General features: G+C 38.5%; 1 protein-coding gene across 1 annotated transcript in view; it reads right to left on the bottom strand.

The window, feature by feature from the left end:
• Window positions 1-20,883, bottom strand: part of HERC2 (HECT and RLD domain containing E3 ubiquitin protein ligase 2) — a 242,709-nt gene that overhangs the window by 176,387 nt on the left and 45,439 nt on the right. Inside the window, 8 exon segments of the mRNA XM_038532568.1 lie at window positions 1,459-1,610; window positions 2,208-2,396; window positions 4,906-5,079; window positions 6,936-7,107; window positions 8,241-8,351; window positions 10,111-10,267; window positions 10,762-10,862; window positions 15,226-15,445. Of these exon segments, the coding sequence (XP_038388496.1) occupies window positions 1,459-1,610; window positions 2,208-2,396; window positions 4,906-5,079; window positions 6,936-7,107; window positions 8,241-8,351; window positions 10,111-10,267; window positions 10,762-10,862; window positions 15,226-15,445 (1,276 nt within the window).

The following is a 20,883-nucleotide window of genomic DNA, read 5'->3' as shown; positions in this document are numbered from 1 at the left end:
CTTAATCTAGCATCTAGCACTTAATCTCAACTGAGTACTATTTAATTTAAAAATTGTGCTTTGTAATTTAGTACAAATTACAAATGACATAAAGGAAGCCAAAAACTAATGTCTCCAGCCTATATCTCCATCTATCAAGTCCTAGGTGCCTCATCCATCTCACCCCTTTCTAGTCTGAGAATAACACTCATTCTTAAAAAAAAAAAAAAATTCTAAATTCCATAATTAGCATTCCTTTGTTTCTAACAATCATTTTACCACATTTGTCTGAATCCCTTACAACATTGTCAAGTTTAGGATATTTCTGCTGAATGCTAACACATAACAGACATTGCTCAGCTTTTTTGACAATTTGAGATTCTACCTAGGGGGGCCCACCTCCATCCCACCACAGTAAGAATAGGCCAGACACCTCTCAACTCAGCTGTTCATACTTCTAACCCACTTGAAGTGGAGTTGCATCTTCAATTTTAACCTAAAGCCTAAGTTTTTCTCCATCAAGCTCCCCACTCAAACCCGAAACATATAAAAGGGTTCCCACCACTCTGTGGCAGCTGTGGGAATTCTCCATTTTTACAAACCCACCATTTTGTTTCACTCCTAGTCTCTCACAGTAATCAAAAGCTTCTACAAAATAGGACAGTAAGAAACTACAGAGGGTTATCTGGGTGGCTCAGTGGTTGAGCATCTGCCTTTGGCTTAGTTTGTGATCCCAGGGTCCTGGGATCGAGTCCTGCATCGGGCTCCCCGCAGGGAAGCTTGCTTCTCCCTCTGTCTAGGTCTCTGCTTCTCTCTCTGTGTCTCTCATGGATAAATACAATCTTTAAAAAAAAAAAAAAGAAACTATTGAGTTTTGTACCTATGAAAATGGAATGGCTTAAGGAAAGTAGGATCTTATCTGATAGAGACATGTTGAAGTATTTCTGAATAAAGAAACAAGTAGGGATCCCCGGGTGGCGCAGCGGTTTAGCGCCTGCCTTTGGCCCAGGGCGCGATCCTGGAGACCCGGGATCGAATCCCACATCAGGCTCCCGGTGCATGGAGCCTGCTTCTCCCTCTGCCTGTGTCTCTGCCTCTCTCTCTCTCTGTGTGTGACTATCATAAATAAATAAAAAATTAAAAAAAAAAAAAAAAAAGAAACAAGTAATGTGGGATTTGCTTTAGGAAACTCCACCATGTGGGGTATTGGTATGTATAGTTAAAACAGGAGTACCAAAGCTGGAAATTTTGAATATGGGAGAGAAGAACATGAAGGCCAACTGATGTCACCCTCTGTGATGTGGGCAGAACTCCCATAGTGTCACTCAGGGGCTGACATATCTTGACAGCCTTCTCCATCCTAGCCCTACATGTCAGAGCAAATGGAAAACAACCCAGCCACACTTTTCTTTTCCACCTATTCTGGATAGAGCAACTCAAAGAGAGAACATGTCAATTACAAGAAAGGGCCATACATACACAGTGTCCCCATGGCCCAGTCGTCCACCATCCCCGCAACCCCAGGAGTACACCTCTCCCGTGGCCGCCAGAGCCAGGTAGTGGTGACCATCAGAATGGGCAGCAATCTTTACAATGTTTCTGGAGGCAAGACCCTGGACCAGCTGTGGAGCCTAGAACAGTACAAACAGGAAAAAAATTAGTAAGCAATCCTAGGACAATGAAAACGAAAACAACATGACTCTTCTCACTGATGCATCTCATTTTAACAAACCCTCCTCGAACTGAAAGAACATGAGGCTGCCATCCAATTGTCCAGATGACCTGCCCATTACCAACAGAGGAGTAGGCAGCCTCCAAGTAATGTGACATGACTAGGCCAACTCCACATAACGGAAATTCACAAGTCAAGGTGAAAAGCACCTTCCTTTAACAGGAACATGCTCTATCCCCATGAGGCCAAAATCTCTCATCTGTTACTAACTCCCCCCATAGTTGACTGAGTTTACACGTGGAAAACTAGTATACAAATGGAATTCATGACAGGCAATAATAAGTGTTACTGTAAGGAGTTCCCAATATTAACAACTAAGAAATTCTGCCCCCAAATCTTGACAATGATTATTAAGATTATTAAATAAAAATAATAAAACAATGAACAAGTGTTTCTAAATCTTCAGAAACCCAATGTCTTAAAGACTAGAACTCTGCAGCACCTATAGTAGAAAAGTGTCCACAAAGGCAAGCAATCTGGGCCCAGGAACACCCACCAGTGTGTCACTATTGTAGGCCTGCGTGTACACGCGGCCATTCCTCGATAAGATCAAGAAGCGCTTCTCTGCACAGGCGATCTGCGTGACCCCCAGGTTGGCAAGTCCTTCACACTGAATTGGACCAATCACATTAGCGTAGTATTTCCATCCTATTAACCCCCATCCTATGACCTCTTGCAATGATCCCTGTAAGATAACAACATAAGTAAACATTTTCTTTATGGTAGCAAGAATATTTTCTTCTTAGTCAAAGAAAGAAAAATTTATGCTATGATTAACACTGAAATACCATAGGATAAAAACAAAGCATGTAAAGAAATATCAAAATAACTCATAACATCCCATATTACCTTAGTTAACAGGTAAGATGAAGTAACTGAACAGGTAATTAATTCTTCCACAGCATTTCATTTTAATAGAAACCACTAAAGAGAAATATAAAGAGGAAGATGGCAGGGTAGGAAGACCCAGGGCTCACCTTGTACAGTGTGGCCACCTAGAGAACACCATGGGTATAAATAACCCAGAAAGCAGCCCAAAGACTGGCAGAAGAGACTTTCTGCAGACAGACATAAACAAGAGGCCAGAGCAAAGCAGATCCATCCCCTTGGATAAGCTCTGGACAAGATCCCATTAAAGATCCCATCAAAGCAAAGCCTGGCAGTGTGCAAGCAGCCCAGACAAGGGCCAACACCACTCCAAAGTGAGTCCTGCTCCAGGGAGAGGGGAAGATAACCACACACCAGTCTGACCGCGACCCCAGCAATGGGCTAGAGGCAGGCAGTTAGTCTGACTACAGCCCCCATCCACCAATAAAAGTTTCTCAGGGACCAAAACAGGGCAAGTACGTACAAGTTTGGTGCTACCTGGTCTGGCTCGACTTGAGCCCAAGGCATCCCTGGACTGGCCCACTAACACCACAGGCACCAGACTCTGAACAATAGGCAGAGAACCATCACAAACTGGACTGAAGCAAACAGAGTTCAGCCACAACAGTAGGATACTCCCGTAGCAACACATATAGGAGACATCCTTGAAGCACAATTTTCTGGTGAAAAGGAGACATTGCACTGTGGGGCCCTACAGGACCCCTTCTTCATAAAGCTATTACTCTCAAGTGCAGGAAACATAGCTAACTTTCCTAACACATAGGAAAAGACACAGCTTAGACAAAATGAGGAGTCAGAGGAACATGTCCCAAATGAAAGAGCAGAACAAAATCACCTAAACAAAATGGAGATAAGTAATATGTCTGATAGCAAATATAAAGTAATGCTCATAAAGATACTTGATAGAATTGAGAAAGAAGTGCAGGACCTCCATGAGACCCTCCACAAAGAGATAGAAGACCTAAGAAAGAACCAATTAGAGATAATAAACTCATTAAATGAAATTAAAAATACACCATCAGGAATAAATAGCAAAAAAGAGGAGGGAGAAGAACAGATCAACAACCTGAAGGACAAAGTAATGGAAAGTAATCAAGCTGAGCAAATGAGAGGGGAAAAAATACGCAAAATGAGAACAGACCCCAAGGAACTCCGCAACACTGTCAAGCATAATGGTCACATGATAGGGATCCCAGAAGAAGAGAGAGAAAAGAGGGCAGAAGACTGAAGAGATAATAGCTTAAAACTTCCTGAATATGGGGAAGGAAAGAAAAATCCAGATCTGGGAGCCACAGAGAGCCAGCCCCCAACCAAACCAACCCAAAGAGGTCTGGCATCAAGACACAAAGCAAATAAGAGAGTCAAAAGAGAGAGAATTTTAAAAGCAGCAAGAGAAAGTAAAGCAGTTTACATGCAAACAAAAATCATGATAGATGCAAACATGGAATACTGAGTTGCTTTAAAATAAAAAAAGTTCTGTTTACTAATAGAGCAAGCTCCTCAGTATATACTGTGTAGTGAAAAGAACAAGCTATGACATGCTACCAATAACATTTATTCCAGAGAATGCTAAAAGGATATGTGAGAGACTAGAAAAGTAAAAAGCAGCAGGTGTAAAACCAGTAGATAAGAGGACAGGAAGGAGGAAGTAACAGCGTCTTTGCACTTAATTTTGATTTTTGAACCATGTGAATATACTTAGTTGGAAAAGAAACAAATGACTATGACTATAAAATGAAATTAAAATATACATCATGATAAATTTAAAAGTTAGGAAAACCTGGATACAAATCCAAATTCTTGTGTGACCCTAGAAAAATCCACTGCCATCCCATCCCATCCCCCTGATCATTGTGATGATCAGATGCAACTACATGTGGGAAGTCCTCAAGGGGCCTGCATGGTAGGCTCTTCATACATGTGGACTAGTGTTATCACTGCTCTTAGCAGCATCAAGACAGTTCATGGTCTGAGCCCCTACTTTACAAAAAAGGCACTGGAACCTCTGTGAGGAAGGCAGAATGGCATGCAGTTGTTTGTATAAAGGAGAGCTCTCTGGGGACACATCTCCTGATTCTAGAACTGGGACAATGGATTGGATCCTAAATCCCTGTGCACCTCAGCTTGCTCATCACTCATTCTGATCATTGACAACACCTTAAACCATATACAAGATTTAAAAAGCTATAAGCCAGCTCTACCCCCAACACCAGAGAAACTGAGTCTCCATATCAGCACAGAGTGAGAATCTAAGAGTGCTACTATCTATACAACATACAAAGAAGAAACACTGCTATCACACGTACCTTATGAGATGTTGGTGAGCTACACAGAGGTGGCATACAGGGAGTAGCCAGGCGGTCTAAATGGGCCATGACAACAACTGCAGTTTGTCTTAAGTCAATGGCGAGCTCATTGTCTTGTGGAAGAGTAAGGTACCTCAGGAAACTCTCATTGGGGCTCAGAGGACCAGACAAAAGCTACAGAAGAAAAGTAAACAGGCTTCTTGAGAATGGTGGAAAAATTAAAGTAACACAATTAGCCCTTAACCATTCTTTATATTTTGGTACTCAACAGTTAGGCATTATCTGTAAATCTACTCCTTTTGGTCATCAAATGAGAAGTGTTATTGATGCAGTGACACTACACATCTACATATTTACACATTTGCTATAAAACACTACACACAGCAGTGCCTGCACATTTTGCACATCTATTACCCATGTGCATACTCCACTCAGGTCAATGACATGGCCCAGACACTTTGTAGGCTCAACCCTCCAAGAGCCCTCAGAATACAAAGCAAGCTTCCTAGGAACACAGCACTGCACCTTAACCTGGTTTTGCAAACCAAAACCACTTATTTTAACCTAAATGCCACCCACCCTGGAGTAACCTAATGTTACTCGCACATTAAGTAACAAATATAATTCTTCTAAAAGCAGAGTAGCCTTATTCCCATTAAAGACTGCCAAGTGATAGAAAAATTAACTTTATAATGGAATGATGACCTTTGTAGAAAAGACCTCTAAGATCAAACGTGTGTCTCTAAAAAGCAGCAGTCCCAGAGTTCAGACCCAGGACATAGGCAGGCCCTTCTCTGTGACCAGCCTTACTGTTCTAGGACTAAACACAGTGATGACTTAGGTGGCATGCTCCACACAATGCCCCGCACATAGGAAGGGCCAACAAAAAGTAAGCCACTATTTTCAACGCTCTTTTTCTAGTATGTGTTTAAGAGTATGCAGATCAAGGACACCTGGGTAGCTCAATCAGTTAAGCTTCTGAATCTTGATTTCAGCTCAGGTCATGATCTCAGGGCTGTGAGATCAAACCCCAAGTTGGGCTCTGCTTTCAGTGGACTGAGTGTCTGCCTGTCTGTCTGTCTCTCTCTTTCTCTGTCATTTCTCCTCTCCCTCCCCACCCCCTCTCCCCGCACTCACGCACTCACACACACATTCTCTGTCATAAATAAATAAATCTTATTTAAAAATGTGTGTATGTCAGACTTAGTTCTGTGCTGCAATCCAGCTGGCACTCACTGATCTGAGGTCTTCTCCATAAATGGTATATGGAAGAGCATGAAAGAGGAAGACTTACCTGACTTCTCCAAGCTGGGTCAAAACAAATAAACATAAACCACTAAGCAACCTCATGGTAAAGCAGGTCCCTCTGAACTAAACACACACTCTATCCCACACAAGCTAAGCCTCAACTCCTTGTGCTACCTCCCCACATTATCATTGCAAGTGCCCAAAAGGACCTGCTTGACTCTCACACTTTGTTCCTGAAATATTGTCCGAATTTTTACCCATTTTCATGCCTTCTAACTAACTCCTTCACGGAGATAAGCATGACTTCTTTACATCTTCCTCAGCATCTTAAACTCACTCCCCATCACAGCCAAAACACAGCCAAACCAAGTTTCCAGGCCGCTAGAAATACACAAGCACTAAACCCACGAACGTGAAGGGCTCAAGGCTCCAGTTCAGCAGGAAGAAAAAAAAGCAGCAGAGGAATCTCTCTAAAAGTTCAAGCTGATACATGTCAAGAAATACATTCTTCCTACTAGGTACACACAATCCAGAACACACAGAGATCATTGATCTGTGCTTGTGTGATACTCTACCACAGCAACTGAAACTCACCCCATGATAGCCCATACCTGTTCCACACCTGACTCACTGCTGTAATCACCAAATACACACCCTTCCCCTAGAGACAACTATTGCCACAGATGTGCACTCCCATCTTGTTTATAAAAGGCTAAATAACTCTTTTAGAAAAACTGAATCAAGGTAGCTACTTAAATGCAAAATCTTGTTATGATACTTACGTGAGTGTCACCCTCTATATGAGGGGCATCTTTACTGCAGATGATGCTCTGGAATCTTTGCAGCAAAGGGAGAAGGGGGGCACTGGTGCCCTGGGCAGACCGCTCATTGTCAGTTTCCTGTGTCCCACTGTCCCACAGTTGCAGCAACAACAGGATGGCAGACAACATTTGGCTGAAAGAGAAAATATCTTTATTCTCTAGCAAAACAGATTAGTTTTTATCACCATGGTCTGTCAAAAATAAAAGCAAACAGCTAAATAAAATAGAAATACTTTAGATTTGAAAGGATACCACTAAAATAATACCAAAAAAATAATTCCTGGCAGTAAAATCAGTGAATCAATACCAAGATTTTAGCAAAGATATCCTTCTGAGGATAAGAAATATAAAACCAGTTAAGAAACTCAAACAGTATTTAAAAAAAAAGAAAAAGAAACTCAAACAGTACAATTTTTTTTTTAAGTAGGCTCCACATCTAGAATGGAGCCCAATACAGGGCTTATACTCACAACCTTGAGGTCAAGAGCTAAGTCGAAATCAAGAGACAGGGTGGCTCAGCAGTTTAGCACCAGCCTTCGGCCCAGGGTGTGATCCTGGAGTCCCAGGATCGAGTCCCACATCAGGCTCCCTTCATGGAGCCTGCTTCTCCCTCTGCCTGTGTCTCTGCCCCTCTCTCTCTCTCTCTCTCTCATGAATAAATAAATAAAATCTTAAAAAAAAAAAAAAAAAAGAGAAAAGAAAAGAAAAGAGGGGATCCCTGGGTGGCTCAGTGGTTTAGCACCTGCCTTCGGTGCAGAGCATGATCCTGGAGTCCCAGGATCAAGTCTCACGTCAGGCTCCCTGCCTGGAACCTGCTTCTCCCTCTGGCTGTGTCTCTGCTTCTCTCTCTATATATATCTCTCATGAATAAATAAATAAAATCTTTAAAAAAGAAAAAAAGAAAAGAAAAGAAATCAAGAGTCAGACGCTTAGCCTACTAAGGTACCAAGGTATCCCTCAAACAGCACTTTCTAAAGGGAACTTCTAGGATCTTAACTGATGGAATAAAGATCATCTGAGGAAAATTCAAAGGACAAAACAAAACAACTCCTACATTACTAGAAAATTGAACATAAAAAAGTGAAGAAAACATAAGTGTACCCAGGTTAGACAGAAGAGAAAGTCCTAGGAAGTGGTTCTTTGATTACAGAACACCACACATTTTCTACAATCACAAATGATTCAATGAAATAACCATAAAATGAAACAAATGTTCAGATACAGAGACATTTCCCTGAAATACTCCCAGCCTGTGACTCTCCTCACCTCAGCGTGCCTCTCTGCACAGCCAGCTCTAACAGGATGGCCAGGGCCAGGTGCTGGTCCTGCAGAGGGATGCTTCCAGGCCCTTTGGTACCAGGTGTTCCATGAACATCCCTGAATTGACAACAGTAGACCCAAGAACAAAGTAACATGTGATCTTAAAAACAGCATTTTTATTTTTAATATTTAGAGTCAAGTTTCTGAGACTTAATACTCAAATTTAATCCGAGATTTTAAAGTATACAATTAATTTGTAAACATTATTGAACGGATTAATTCAGATACTATAAGATGACTACATTAGAAAACATTCCAGCATCCATAGCATAAAATTCTTTTTATCATTATTCAAATCATGGGTAGAAAAATGTTTAGATGTTTCCACTTTCAATGACATGTATGGCTATTAGAATATTAACATCCCTCTATGTAAATGTAGAAAAATCAACTTCTAAAACCACCTGGCAAACACAAGCAAAATGTCTATGTGTATTTTTCTCTGATCAAAGAAATATTTCAACTTTTCCCCAATGATAAATAACAAGTCTTCTTAACCCAAGATGGGGAAGAGAGGACCTTCTGATATCACCATTACAGTTGAATTTTTGAAACTACAGTTGACCCTTGAACAACAAGTTTGAATTGCACAGGTTTATTTATACAGATTTTTTTCAATATATATATATTGAAAAATTTGGGGAAATTTTCAATAATTTGAAAAAACTCACAGATGAACTATGTAGCCTAGAAACACCAAAAAGTTTAAGAAAAGATTAGATATTATAATAAGAATACAGTATACAATACAGATAATAACATAAAATATTTGTTAATCCACCGTCTGTGTTACCGGTAAGGCTTCCAGTTCACAGTATGCTATACGGATTTTAAACTGTGTGGGGGATAGCACCTCTAATCCCCACAGGGTTCAAGGATCAAATTCCAAGCCTACTTCAGGGCCCACGGCCCTAAATCTTGCTGCAATGCCTTCATCAGCACGCTAGGGAGGGGAACTCATAGCCTGTTGGCATAGAGACCTCGGGTGTCCCTCCCTGAATACCGAAAGGACACAGCAGTGACCTTAGGCAAAAGGAATGGGAAAGACTCACTTTTGCTCTAATTATGCCTTTGCTGCCGAATTATATATTGACTATATACATTTTTCTTTAAATTTAAAAACAGAGGCAGCCTGGGTGGCTCAGCGGTTTAGCGCCACCTTCAGCCCAGGGCGTGATCCCGGAGACCCGGGATCAAGTCCCACGTGAGGTTACCTGCATGGAACCTGCTTCTCCCTCTGCCTCTCTCTTTCTCTGTCTCTTGCATGAATAAATTATATATATTTTAAAAATAAAAATAAATTTAAAAACGGTTAACAAAAACATATAGCACCTAAGACCAAAGTTCATGACTTTCCTTACAGAAAAATGATTCACGTTCAAAAAATTTTTACACTAAAATGAACAGATGCAGGTTTAAACATTTTGATCTTGGGTGGTTATTTAGTCCTACATTGTCTATTAAAACAACACCCATCACTCAGAATGACAGCATTCACATTCTCACCAAGAAGCACACAATAGGTGCTCAAACATTTTATGAATGACTAATTCCCAAATCATAAAATATCTGAAAAAACACATTACAAAAACATCTTTCATTTTCCACCTGATTCAATATGATATGGGTCTAATCCTGGGTCTAATCAGAGAATCAAAAGCAAATATTTGAAAACCTAAAAAGTAAGATCTAGAATCACAGAGCTAAGGGTGAGCTGGAAACAGCACAAACCTGTTCTAAAGAGAAGCCAGTGAGATGAGACTTTGAAGCATGTTAGGATCATTCACGCAGTAAGATGTGAAAAGAAAGAACTCACCCTGTCACGACGGATCTCAAGAACCTGGTTGCTCTCTCTACCACCTCCAGCCACACAGAGGACACGGTGCTTTCATCGAAGAGTGAGGCCTCAGGCAGAGCTCTCAAGGCATCCAGGGACTCCTGCAACAGCTCGCTGCAGAGATCTGCATCCTCCCCTGGGCACACACGTGTATCAGAGAAGGCCACCCACTCCTTAAGCAGCACTGACAAGTAAAGCCCTCCCCACTTTCCCAGAGAGGCCTCCTATTCCTCCATGTGAGAGGATGCCACTGTCACATTTTCAATCCCTCACTTTTCTCTCAACAAGATACTCTAAGAACTCAAGAGATTAAAACTTAATACAAGTGCCCCAAAGTCAGTTCAACTCGCCCATGAGCAATTCTAACTTCTTGTTCTCCTAGAAAATAAATCAGCATTGATGCACTGCAGTGGTTCACCTGGGATGTACACACATATGTGCTTTTTCTTTTTCTTTTTTTTTTAAAGAACAGACCTGAAAAATCAAACTTAAGCCCCTCATTCCATAAACAAAAAAAATGAGGCACAGAGAGCATATGGGATCAGGCCAAGAGCATGTGGTGGCAGAACTGAGAAGACCACCCAAGTCTCCTGATGTGTTGGGGTAGCAGAACACTCTAGGCCTACATACCTGACCGCCAGGCCCTGCGTAAGAAGGCAAAGGCAAAGGAGAGAGCTGCTCGGGATCCAACTCTTGCAAGTCCTTCCACTCCTTTGCCTGTGGGCCGGGAACTGTGGACAACACATATGGGAGTTGTAATAACTGGTCAGTCAGAGTAATGTGCAAATACTAAAATAAGATAAATAATATGGAAGGATTTATATGAAAATGTGATCAATGGATTTCTTTAGACAGCAGGAAGACACTGTGTGACTTTTAGTTTCATATTTAAAAACTTATCAAATGTCCTTTGTAATGGAAATTTTTACTTTAAGAAAACATTTAGAATTTTAAGTGAATTGCAAAAATATTCACAAAATAATCTGAGAGCTGATATTATTAGAGAGAAACACAGGGTAAGCAGAAAATAGACATAAATACATAAATGGGGAGATTAAATGGCATGTAGTAAAGAAAAGGCAGGTAAGGTGATTGAGGAACACACAAAGAATATGACAAATGCCTGAGACTGCACCCAGGGCTATGGAATCTATACTTTGGACTCTTTTAGGTCTATGTGATGACGAGGAATAGAAATCCATGTATGTCTCCTATTCTCTTTTGCCCCTATCCTGCTGAGCTTAACCTTTCCTGATTTTAGTGCCTATCATTCTCATGAATCCTTTAAGTTTTTACCATTTATATTTATAAAGTTAACAAGATATGCATGTTTTTAAAAAGTTATACAAACGGCATATAATAAAAATCATTCTAAAAAACAAACTACAATACAAAAAGTATACAATATAAACTTAATCATGCTTAGCAAGTACTTTTATTTTCAACTTTACACAGCTGAATATTTCTACTATATACAGTATCCTTCAAACTTACTAAATTTGCTTTTACAATCGGGGGAAATGCTATTAAAAATGGGTATGAGGGACAACCTGGGGGCTCAAGCGGTTGAAGCATCTGCCTGTTTGTTTCAGGGCATATGCTGGGGTTCCTGTGGGAATCCTGTTTCTAAATGGGTAATGAGGGACACCTGGGGGGCTCAGCGGTTGAGCATCTGCCTTTGGTTCAGGGCATGATCCTGGGGTTCCCTGTGGGAAGCCTGTTTCTCCCTCTGCCTATATCTCTATGTCTCTCAAGAATAAATAAATTTTTTTTAAATGGGTAATGATAGTTGAGTGAAGTAAGTCAATCGGAGAAGGACAAACATTATATGTTCTCATTCATTTGGGGAATATAAATAATAGTGAAAGGGAATATAAGGGAAGGGAGAAGAAATGTGTGGGAAATATCAGAAAGGGAGACAGAACGTAAAGACTGCTAACTCTGGGAAATGAACTAGGGGTGGTAGAAGGGGAGGAGGGCGGGGGGTGGGAGTGAATGGGTGACGGGCACTGGGGGTTATTCTGTATGTTAGTAAATTGAACACCAATAAAAAATAAATTTAAAAAAATGGGTAATGATATGGAATGATCATCCATAGAGACGTCAAATAAAATTAGCAGGGAAGAACGTGGGGACCCCACAGAGGCAGCTAGTATGCACACATCTATGAATCTTGAGCTTTAGGAGGGGAGTTCATGAGAAGATACACACACAAAAAAAAACCTTAATTAATAACTGCCTCTAATGAAGGAACTGAGTGCCTATGAGACAGGAATAAGGAAACTTACACTTTATTTCTGAATAAGAAATATAATGATCTTTAAAATAGCAACACATATGCTGAATCTATTCAGATGAGGTACGAGGAGCCCTCACCAGAAAACTGCTTCAGGAGAAGCATGAAACTGGGGCTCCCCTCAGGCAATCATAACCTTGGCCCTGGAGAAAGAGCCCAACAGTCCTAAATCTGTACAGTGTAAGTCACTCTCTGTTATACAAATACTCAAGAAACACTAACACACAAATAGTTTGGATCCATGCCCATCCATACCAGTCAACCATCCAGCCTATTGCTAGTTCCAAAAAAAAGGTAAAACCCACCACTAACCAGTAAGTTGAGAAATGAGGAAAAGAAATCTATAAAAATGTAGACCATATCACTAACAGAATAGCTAAAACAAAGATGTAATAACACCAAATGCTGACAAGAATGTGGAAAAAACTAAACCACTCATACATAGCTGATAAGACTGTAAAATTGTACAGCCATTCTAGAAAGAGCATGGCAGTGTTCTACAAACCTAAACATAAGACATAAGAACTGAACTCCAGCGCATTTATTCCAAAAAATAAAACTTAGGTTCGCACAAAAACCTGCCCACAAATATTCATAGCAGCTTTATTCATAATGCTCAAAATTGTTAAGTAACTGAGTGTCCTTCAATAGATGAATAAACAAAATGAAATTCAACCATGTCACAGAAATCTACTATGTAATGATGATACATGCCAACTACTTGGAAAAATCTCAAGGAGATAACACTGACTGATATAAGCCAAGGTTACAGAACAGACATCAAGAACAGACTAGGGGCTACCCAAGGAGACAGAAGAGGGCAAGGGAAAGGAAGTGAGTGTCATTATAAAAAGGCTCCTTGTCCTGTACTCTGTGGCACTGGTAACAGAAATCCACACCTGTGATAAAATCACATGGAAAGGCACGCGTATGTGCCTGTACACAAACAGGTATGCATACACACACACGAGTTGAGAACATGTAAAACTGAGGAAATCTGAGTGAGAGAAGTCATCTGGATCAGAGTCAATATCCTCAATGTGACAGTAAACTATAGTTTTGTAAGTGGCTACCACTGGAGGAAAGTACGTGAAGGGTATAAGGACCTTGAGAGCTTGTTTGGAGGTTCTAGCAGGGGAGTGCAGCTACTCATATACCCTTGACCGAAGAACGGTCCTCCTCTATCGGGGATGGTCGTCCTCTTCGACCGAGCGTGCAGCTTCGGGAGGGATGCACATGGAGCGGTGAGGGAGGAAGGGGACACCCGCCTAGCCAGCCAGATCAGCCGAATCAACCCTGGCGATCAATGGGGTGACAGATGTCACAGCCAGATCGCCCTCACATCCAGGTGAAGGGTATAAGGAATCTGTACTATTTCTTGCAACTCCATATGAACCCACAATCATCTCAAAATACATATTTTTTTAATTTTAGGAATTTGCTTGACCTAGTGAAAGGTAGATTTCAATTAATCCATCAACACTTATGTCACCACAAATAAAAAGCACAGAGAAAAATCAGTTGGGGTCTCAGTCACTTCTGCATCTTAGAAAATTCAGTCTCATTTAACAAACACATAAAAGTGCTTAAAGAGTCTTAAAACCTACCACCTCCATAGGCAGAACCCTTCTCTGATCAGTGATCACCACAAAGGACCACTCACTTTCCAGACAAGAAGGAAAGAAAGAACCGTGCTGCTGGCTATCATCACATGTGTAGGAATCCTCTGTCACTTGGTTTATCTTAAAACTATCAAATATAGAACATGTAATCTGATTTCAACTAGATTTAAAAAGAAAAACAAAACATGAGAAATGCTTCATTTATCACTTATTGTTCCATGTAGCAAGATAATAAGGTGTTTTTGTTTTTGTTTTTGTTTTTGTTTTTTGCCCACTGCTTCTTTCTGCCCCTGTACATTTCATGTGCTCCACAGGGAATAAAAGTCAGTATTACAATTAAATAAAACCAATTCTTTTTGCTACATAAAATATGGGTTATACCTAGAAATATCTTAGTCAAGCCTTCTGAGAACAAAACTGTGGTAGACAGCCACAATTTGGAAAAACAAAACTTTATATAAAGCCTTAAGCATTCTAGTTAATGTCTCAGAAAATCTGCCAATGTATACCAATATATTAAAAAACTATATGCCTGAAAGCATCTCTTACAATAAAAGAATTAGAAAATCACATTAGGAAGAAAAAAATAAACATCTAAACTAGCTACTCACTAAATATCATGATCTGACTACTCTACCCTACCCAGTAGCAAAATAAAACAAGACAAAAAGAATGCTAATGTTCAGACTCCATTTTCAAAAATCTAGACATGTTTGTCTCCACTTTCGCTGGCTTCCACAGTTTCTTTACCGACAGAAAAGGGTTTTAAAATAATGGCACAGATTATGAAGCACAGTTTGTTACTCTGAGCAAATGGGCAAAGCCATTCTCCAGACTATATGAAACTATGAAAAAGGAAAGCAAGAATAAAATGTCCTGGGGGATCCCTGGGTGGCTCAGCGGTTTGGCGCCTGCCTTTGGCCCAGGGCGCGATCCTGGAGTCCCGGGATCGAGTCCCACGTCGGGTTCCCGGCATGGAGCCTGCTTCTCCCTCCTCCTGTGTCTCTGCCTCTCTCTCTCTCTCTCTCTGTCTGTCTCTATCATAAATAAATAAATCTTTAAAATAAAATAAAATATCCTAAGTATATTGCAAGTCAAACTTAAACTTGCCTTAACAAAACAACCTGCATTTTATATTTAGCTGGTATCAGGATTCCTTCTTCATTATATTATTACCTTTTTTTGTCCACAGGAGGCAAAGAAACACTGCTGCTTTTCCACTTAACTTTGACATTCTCCTGGAAAACAGTTCTATTCAAGGCAATGAAATACCGTTCCAAAATAACCAGCCTCTGCTTGAGTCTCAGGGCTGAAAGGGTAGTAGTGGCTGACTGGATGGTCAGAGTTTGCTGTTCTTTAACCAACACAGACAGACATTCTTTCAATTCATTCACATCTAGAAAACAAGAGAAGAAAATACTCGACCTCTCAGTATCTTCCATATAGTTTGGAACAATGTTAATAAAATGGATAATAGCAATAGTATCTAACACTTGAGTACTTAATATGGGCCAAAAATGGTTTTAAGCACCTTACACATACAAGGTAATTCTCATAGTCTCACACGATATTACCCCATCAAGAGATAATATTGTACATGTATTTTAAGGACCAGGAAACTGAGGCACAGAGAATTTACTCAAGGTGACCCAGAGGATTACAGTACATGAGACAGACCACTGTTAGCCACCATGGTATGTTGCCTCTCTAAAGCACTATTAAAGGTTTTAACACAAAATTATAAAGTCAATACTTATCAGCAGCATATTTCCTACACACAGAGAAAAACTCTACCCATTATATTCATGTTATATAACCAAACTCAAAATAAAAATGTTTCAATAAAATTGCCTAGCACACATGACTCATGAAAAGTAATACATTTACTGGAATATTTCAGAGGAAGATAAAATAATTACACTGAACCTTTAACAACACAGTTTTAAACTATACAGGTCCACTTATACACACATTTTTTTCAATATATTGGCAATTTTTTTGGAGATCTGCAACAATTTGAAAAAACTCACAGACAAATCACAAACCTAAAAATATAAAAAAAAATTAAGAAGTTAGGTATGTCATGAATGCACAAAATACATGTAACTACTAGTCTATTTTATCATTTGCTACCACAAAATATACATAAATCTATTATAAAGTTAAAATTTATCAATACTTATGACAAATACTTACAGTCCCTACAAGATTGAAAGAAATGTAAACAAATCTAAAGATATAGTATTAAATCACAAGAACATAAAATTAACCACAGTACATACTTAATGTAACATACTACTATAACAATTTCATAACCACTCCTGTTGTTTTTGTAGTGAGCTCCAGGATTGCAAATATCGGCTTACAACACCAGGAGATGCTAACCATCTCCACATGAGCACCTGTCTAGTAAACTGCAGACTGCAGTAAAAAATGATCTCTAGTAGTTCTCATATATCTTTTCACTGTGTTTAGTGCAATATCATAAACCTTGAATAAAACTATGGGACTCCTACAGAGTGTCACTCATGATGCTGGAAGTGCTCCCAAGAAGCAGAGAAAAATCTTGACATTATAAGAAAAGGTTGAACTGTTTGATAAATACCATAGACTGAGGTCTACAGCTGTGACTGTCATTTCAAGATAAATGAATCCAGTGTAAAAACCGATGTTAAAAAAAAAAAAGAGGAAATTCATGAAACTGACACAGCAGCTACACCTAGCAGACACAAAAACACTGTACTTTCTGTGAAATACCTTTTTATGTGGTATTGAAAATGCCGATTTTATGCAGGTGAAGGATTGCTATAAGAAAGGAATACCTATAGAGACTCTAATGTGATTCAAGAAAAAGCAAAGCCATTTTCCAATGACAACCTAAAGCAAAGTGTAGGTGAAGATCAAAAGTTGGAGAATTTAATGCCAATAAGATGGTCTGATAATTTCAGAAAGAGGTCTGGCTTAAAAAATGTCAACAGGAAAAGCAGCTTGTCAATCAAGAGGAAGTAGACAAAGTCTCAAAATGCCATTCAGAAAGTCACTGAGGAAAATGAATACGTGCCTGCACAGGTTTTTAATACAAATGAAAGTGTCCTATTCTGGGGGGGAAAAAATGCCACAAACAGCAGTTATTACTAAGGAGGAGAAGTGAGCACTAGGACTTAAGGCAGGCAAGGCTAGAAAAACTGCACTGTTCTGGTACAAATGCAGTAGGTTTACCATCAGGACTGCCCTTATCTATAAAGCTGCTAATCCCCAACCTTTGAAGGGCAAACAAAGATAAACACCAACTGCCAGTTTTGTGGCAGTCCATCAAGAAGGCCTGGACAAGAGCCCTTTTCCTGGAAAAGAAAAGGAATTAATTAGTAATAAAAAAAAAAAAAACATATGAAAGTATAAATCTCATTAGAAAGAAAAATATAGGGACTGGGTGGGCTCAGTGGTTGGGCATCTGCCTTTGGCTCAGGGCGTGATCCTGGGGTCCAGGATCGAGTTCAATATCCAGGCTCCCTGGGAGGAGCTTGCTTCTCCTCGGCCTATGCCTCTGCCTCTATCTCTGTGTCTCTCATTAATAAATAAATAAAATCTCAAAAAAAAAGAAAAAGAAAGATAAATATACAGTAAAGGTAAGTGATTAATCACTTATAAACCTACCATAAAGGTCAAAAGACAAAATTAGTAAAAGTAAGTACAAGTATAATAGTTAAGAGATACACAAGATAAAAAGATGTAAACTATGACATCAAAACATAAAGCATGGGGGAGAGAGTAAAAATTTAGAACTTTAGAATACTTTCAAACTTAAGCTGTTATCAACTTAGACTGTTATGAATGTGTAAGCCTCAGGCTAACCATAAAATAAAAACCTATAGCAGATACACAAAAGATAATGGTAAAGACTGTTATGAATGTGTAAGCCTCAGGCTAACCATAAAATAAAAACCTATAGCAGATACACAAAAGATAATGGTAAAGAAATCTAAGCATAACAATAAAGAAAGCCATCAAACCACAAAGGAGGAAAGCAAGGAGAAGAAAGGAACTACAAATCAGCCAGAAAAAATATTAATAAAATGGCAATAAGCACATACCTATCAATAATTAGTATACATACATAGAAAATTCTCTAAAAGACATGGAATGGCTAAATGGATTAAAAAAAAAAAAAAAAAACAAGATCCATCTATAAGCTGCCTACAAGAGATTCACTTTCAGATGGAAGGACACAAACAGACTGAAAGTAAAGGGATGAAAAAAGATATTCTGTGCAAATGACAACCAAAGCAAAGTGGGTGTAGCTATACTTGTAGCAGACAAAACAGACTTAAAATAAAGACTGTATAAGAACCAAAGAAAATGAAAAGCATTACATAATGATAAAAAATGATTAAAAAGTCCACCCAACAGAAGGTATAACATTTATAAATATTTACATACCCAACAAAGGAACAAATAAATACATAAAGCACATACCAACAAACCTAAAGAGAGAAAAAGACATCAGTACAGTAACAGCAAGGTACTTTAATATTCTACTTTCATCAGTGGATAAATCAACCAGGCATAAAATCAATAAGGAAATACTGCCTTAAACTACACATCAGACCAGATGGACTTAACAGATATATATATATATATACATCAAAAACAACAGAAAACACATTCTTCTCATGTCAACATGGAAATTCTCCAGGAGAGATCATATATTAGACCACCAGAAAAGCCTCAATAAATATAAGACTGAAATCACATCAAGCAACTTTTTCAACTGCAATAGTATGAAACTAGAAATCAATTACAAGAAAACTGAAAAATTCACAAATATGTGAAGATTAAACAACATGCTACTTGGCAACCAAGGGGTCAACCAAGAAGTCAAGAGAAATCAGAAAACACCTTGGACAAATGAAAAAAAATATATATATAGCATACCAAAACTTACAGGATACAGCAAAAGCAGTTCTAAAAGGGAAGGTCATGACAATAAATGCCTACATCAATAAACATGATACAACTCAAATAATCTAACTTTACGCTTCAAGAAACTACAAAAAGAAGAACAAATGAAGGATAAAGTTAGTAGAAGGAAGGAAAAAACAAAGATCAGAGAATAATGAAATAAATAATAAAAAGACAATAGAAAACAAGAATGGTTTTTGAAAAGATAAAACTGACAAACCTGTAGCTAAAGTCACCAAGAGGTGTTACAACTGATACTACAGAAATACAAAAGATCGTCAGAAACTACTAGGAACAATTATACACCAACAAACTCACAATCCAGAAGAAACTGACAAATTCCTAGAAATATACAACTTTCTACAACTGAATGAGAAATAGAAAATATGAAAAGATGTAATCAGTAATAAACAACACAAACAAAAAAAATCCAGAAACAGATGGCTCCACTGGTGAATTTTCCAAACATTCAAACAAGAATTAATACCAACCCTTCTCCAAAAACCTGGGGAGGAGAGAACACTTCCTACTGATTTTATGAGACCAGAATTACTGATACCAAAGCCAGATAAGGATAGCAGAAAGAAAAAAAAAAAGAGTTACAGGCCAATTTCCCTAATTAACATACACACCAAAATCCTCAGCAAAATATTAGTAAACTGAGTTCATCAATACATTAAAAGGATGCTACACCATGATCAAGTGAGATTTATTCCCAGCGATGCAAAAACAGTTCAACATCCACAAATCAATCAATGTAATATACATTAACAAAATGAAAAATAAAAATTATATGATACTTCAATAGATTCAGAAAAAGCATTTGACAAAATTCAACATCTATTTTAGATAAAAGCTCTCAACAAAGTAGGTACAGATAAAATGTACTTCAAGATAAGAAAGGCCATATATGACAAGCTCACAGCTAACACTGACTTAACACTGGAAAGCTAGAAGCTTTTCTTACAAAATTAGGAACAAGACAAGGATGTCCTCTCACCACTTTTATTCAACATAGTGTTAGAAATTCTAACTAGAGCATTTAGACAAGAAAAAAAAAATAAAAGCATCTATATTGCAAGGAACAAATAAAACTGTCACTACTTGCAGATGACATGATATTATATTTAGAAGACCCTATAGGCCACCAAAAAAAATTGTTAGAACTAATAAACAAATTCCGTAAAGTAGCAGAATACACGTTAAAGGGGGCACTTGATATGATGAGCGCTGAGTGTTATATGCAACTGATTAATCACTAAACTCTACCTCTGAAACTAATACTACATATTAATTTTATGTTAACTAATTTTAAATTTAAAAATAAAAATTTTTAAAAAGTAGAATAAAAAAGTCAATACACAAAAATCTGATGCACGCCTATAAACCAATAATGAACTATCAGAGAAATCAAGAAAATCCCATTTATAACTGCATCAAAAAGAATAAAATACCTAAGAATAAATTTAACAAAGGAGGTTAAAAACCTGTAAAAGCCGAAGACACTGATGAAATAAATTGAAGATGATGTAAATACACAGAAAGATAATCTGTGCTCATGGGCTAGAAGAATCAATATTGTTAAAATATCCACACTACTCTAAGCAATCTACAGATGCAAAATCTCTATCAAAACTTCTGTGGCATTTTTCACAGAAACAGAATGATCCTGATATTTATACAGAACCACAAAAGGAGAAATAGCCAAAGCAATCTTCAGAAAAGAGAACAAAGCTATAGGCATCACACTCCCTAATTTCAAACTATGTTACTGTGTTATGGTAATCAAAACAGTATGGCATTAGCATAGAAACACACAGAGATCAATGGAACAGAATGGAGAGCCCAGAAATAAACCTACACACATAAGGTCAA

The sequence above is a fragment of the Canis lupus genome, chromosome 3 (assembly GCF_011100685.1).
Source record: "Canis lupus familiaris isolate Mischka breed German Shepherd chromosome 3, alternate assembly UU_Cfam_GSD_1.0, whole genome shotgun sequence".
NCBI lineage: Eukaryota > Metazoa > Chordata > Mammalia > Carnivora > Canidae > Canis > Canis lupus.
Note: the sequence above shows the minus strand (reverse complement) of the source record. Positions and strands in the feature narration are given on the sequence as shown.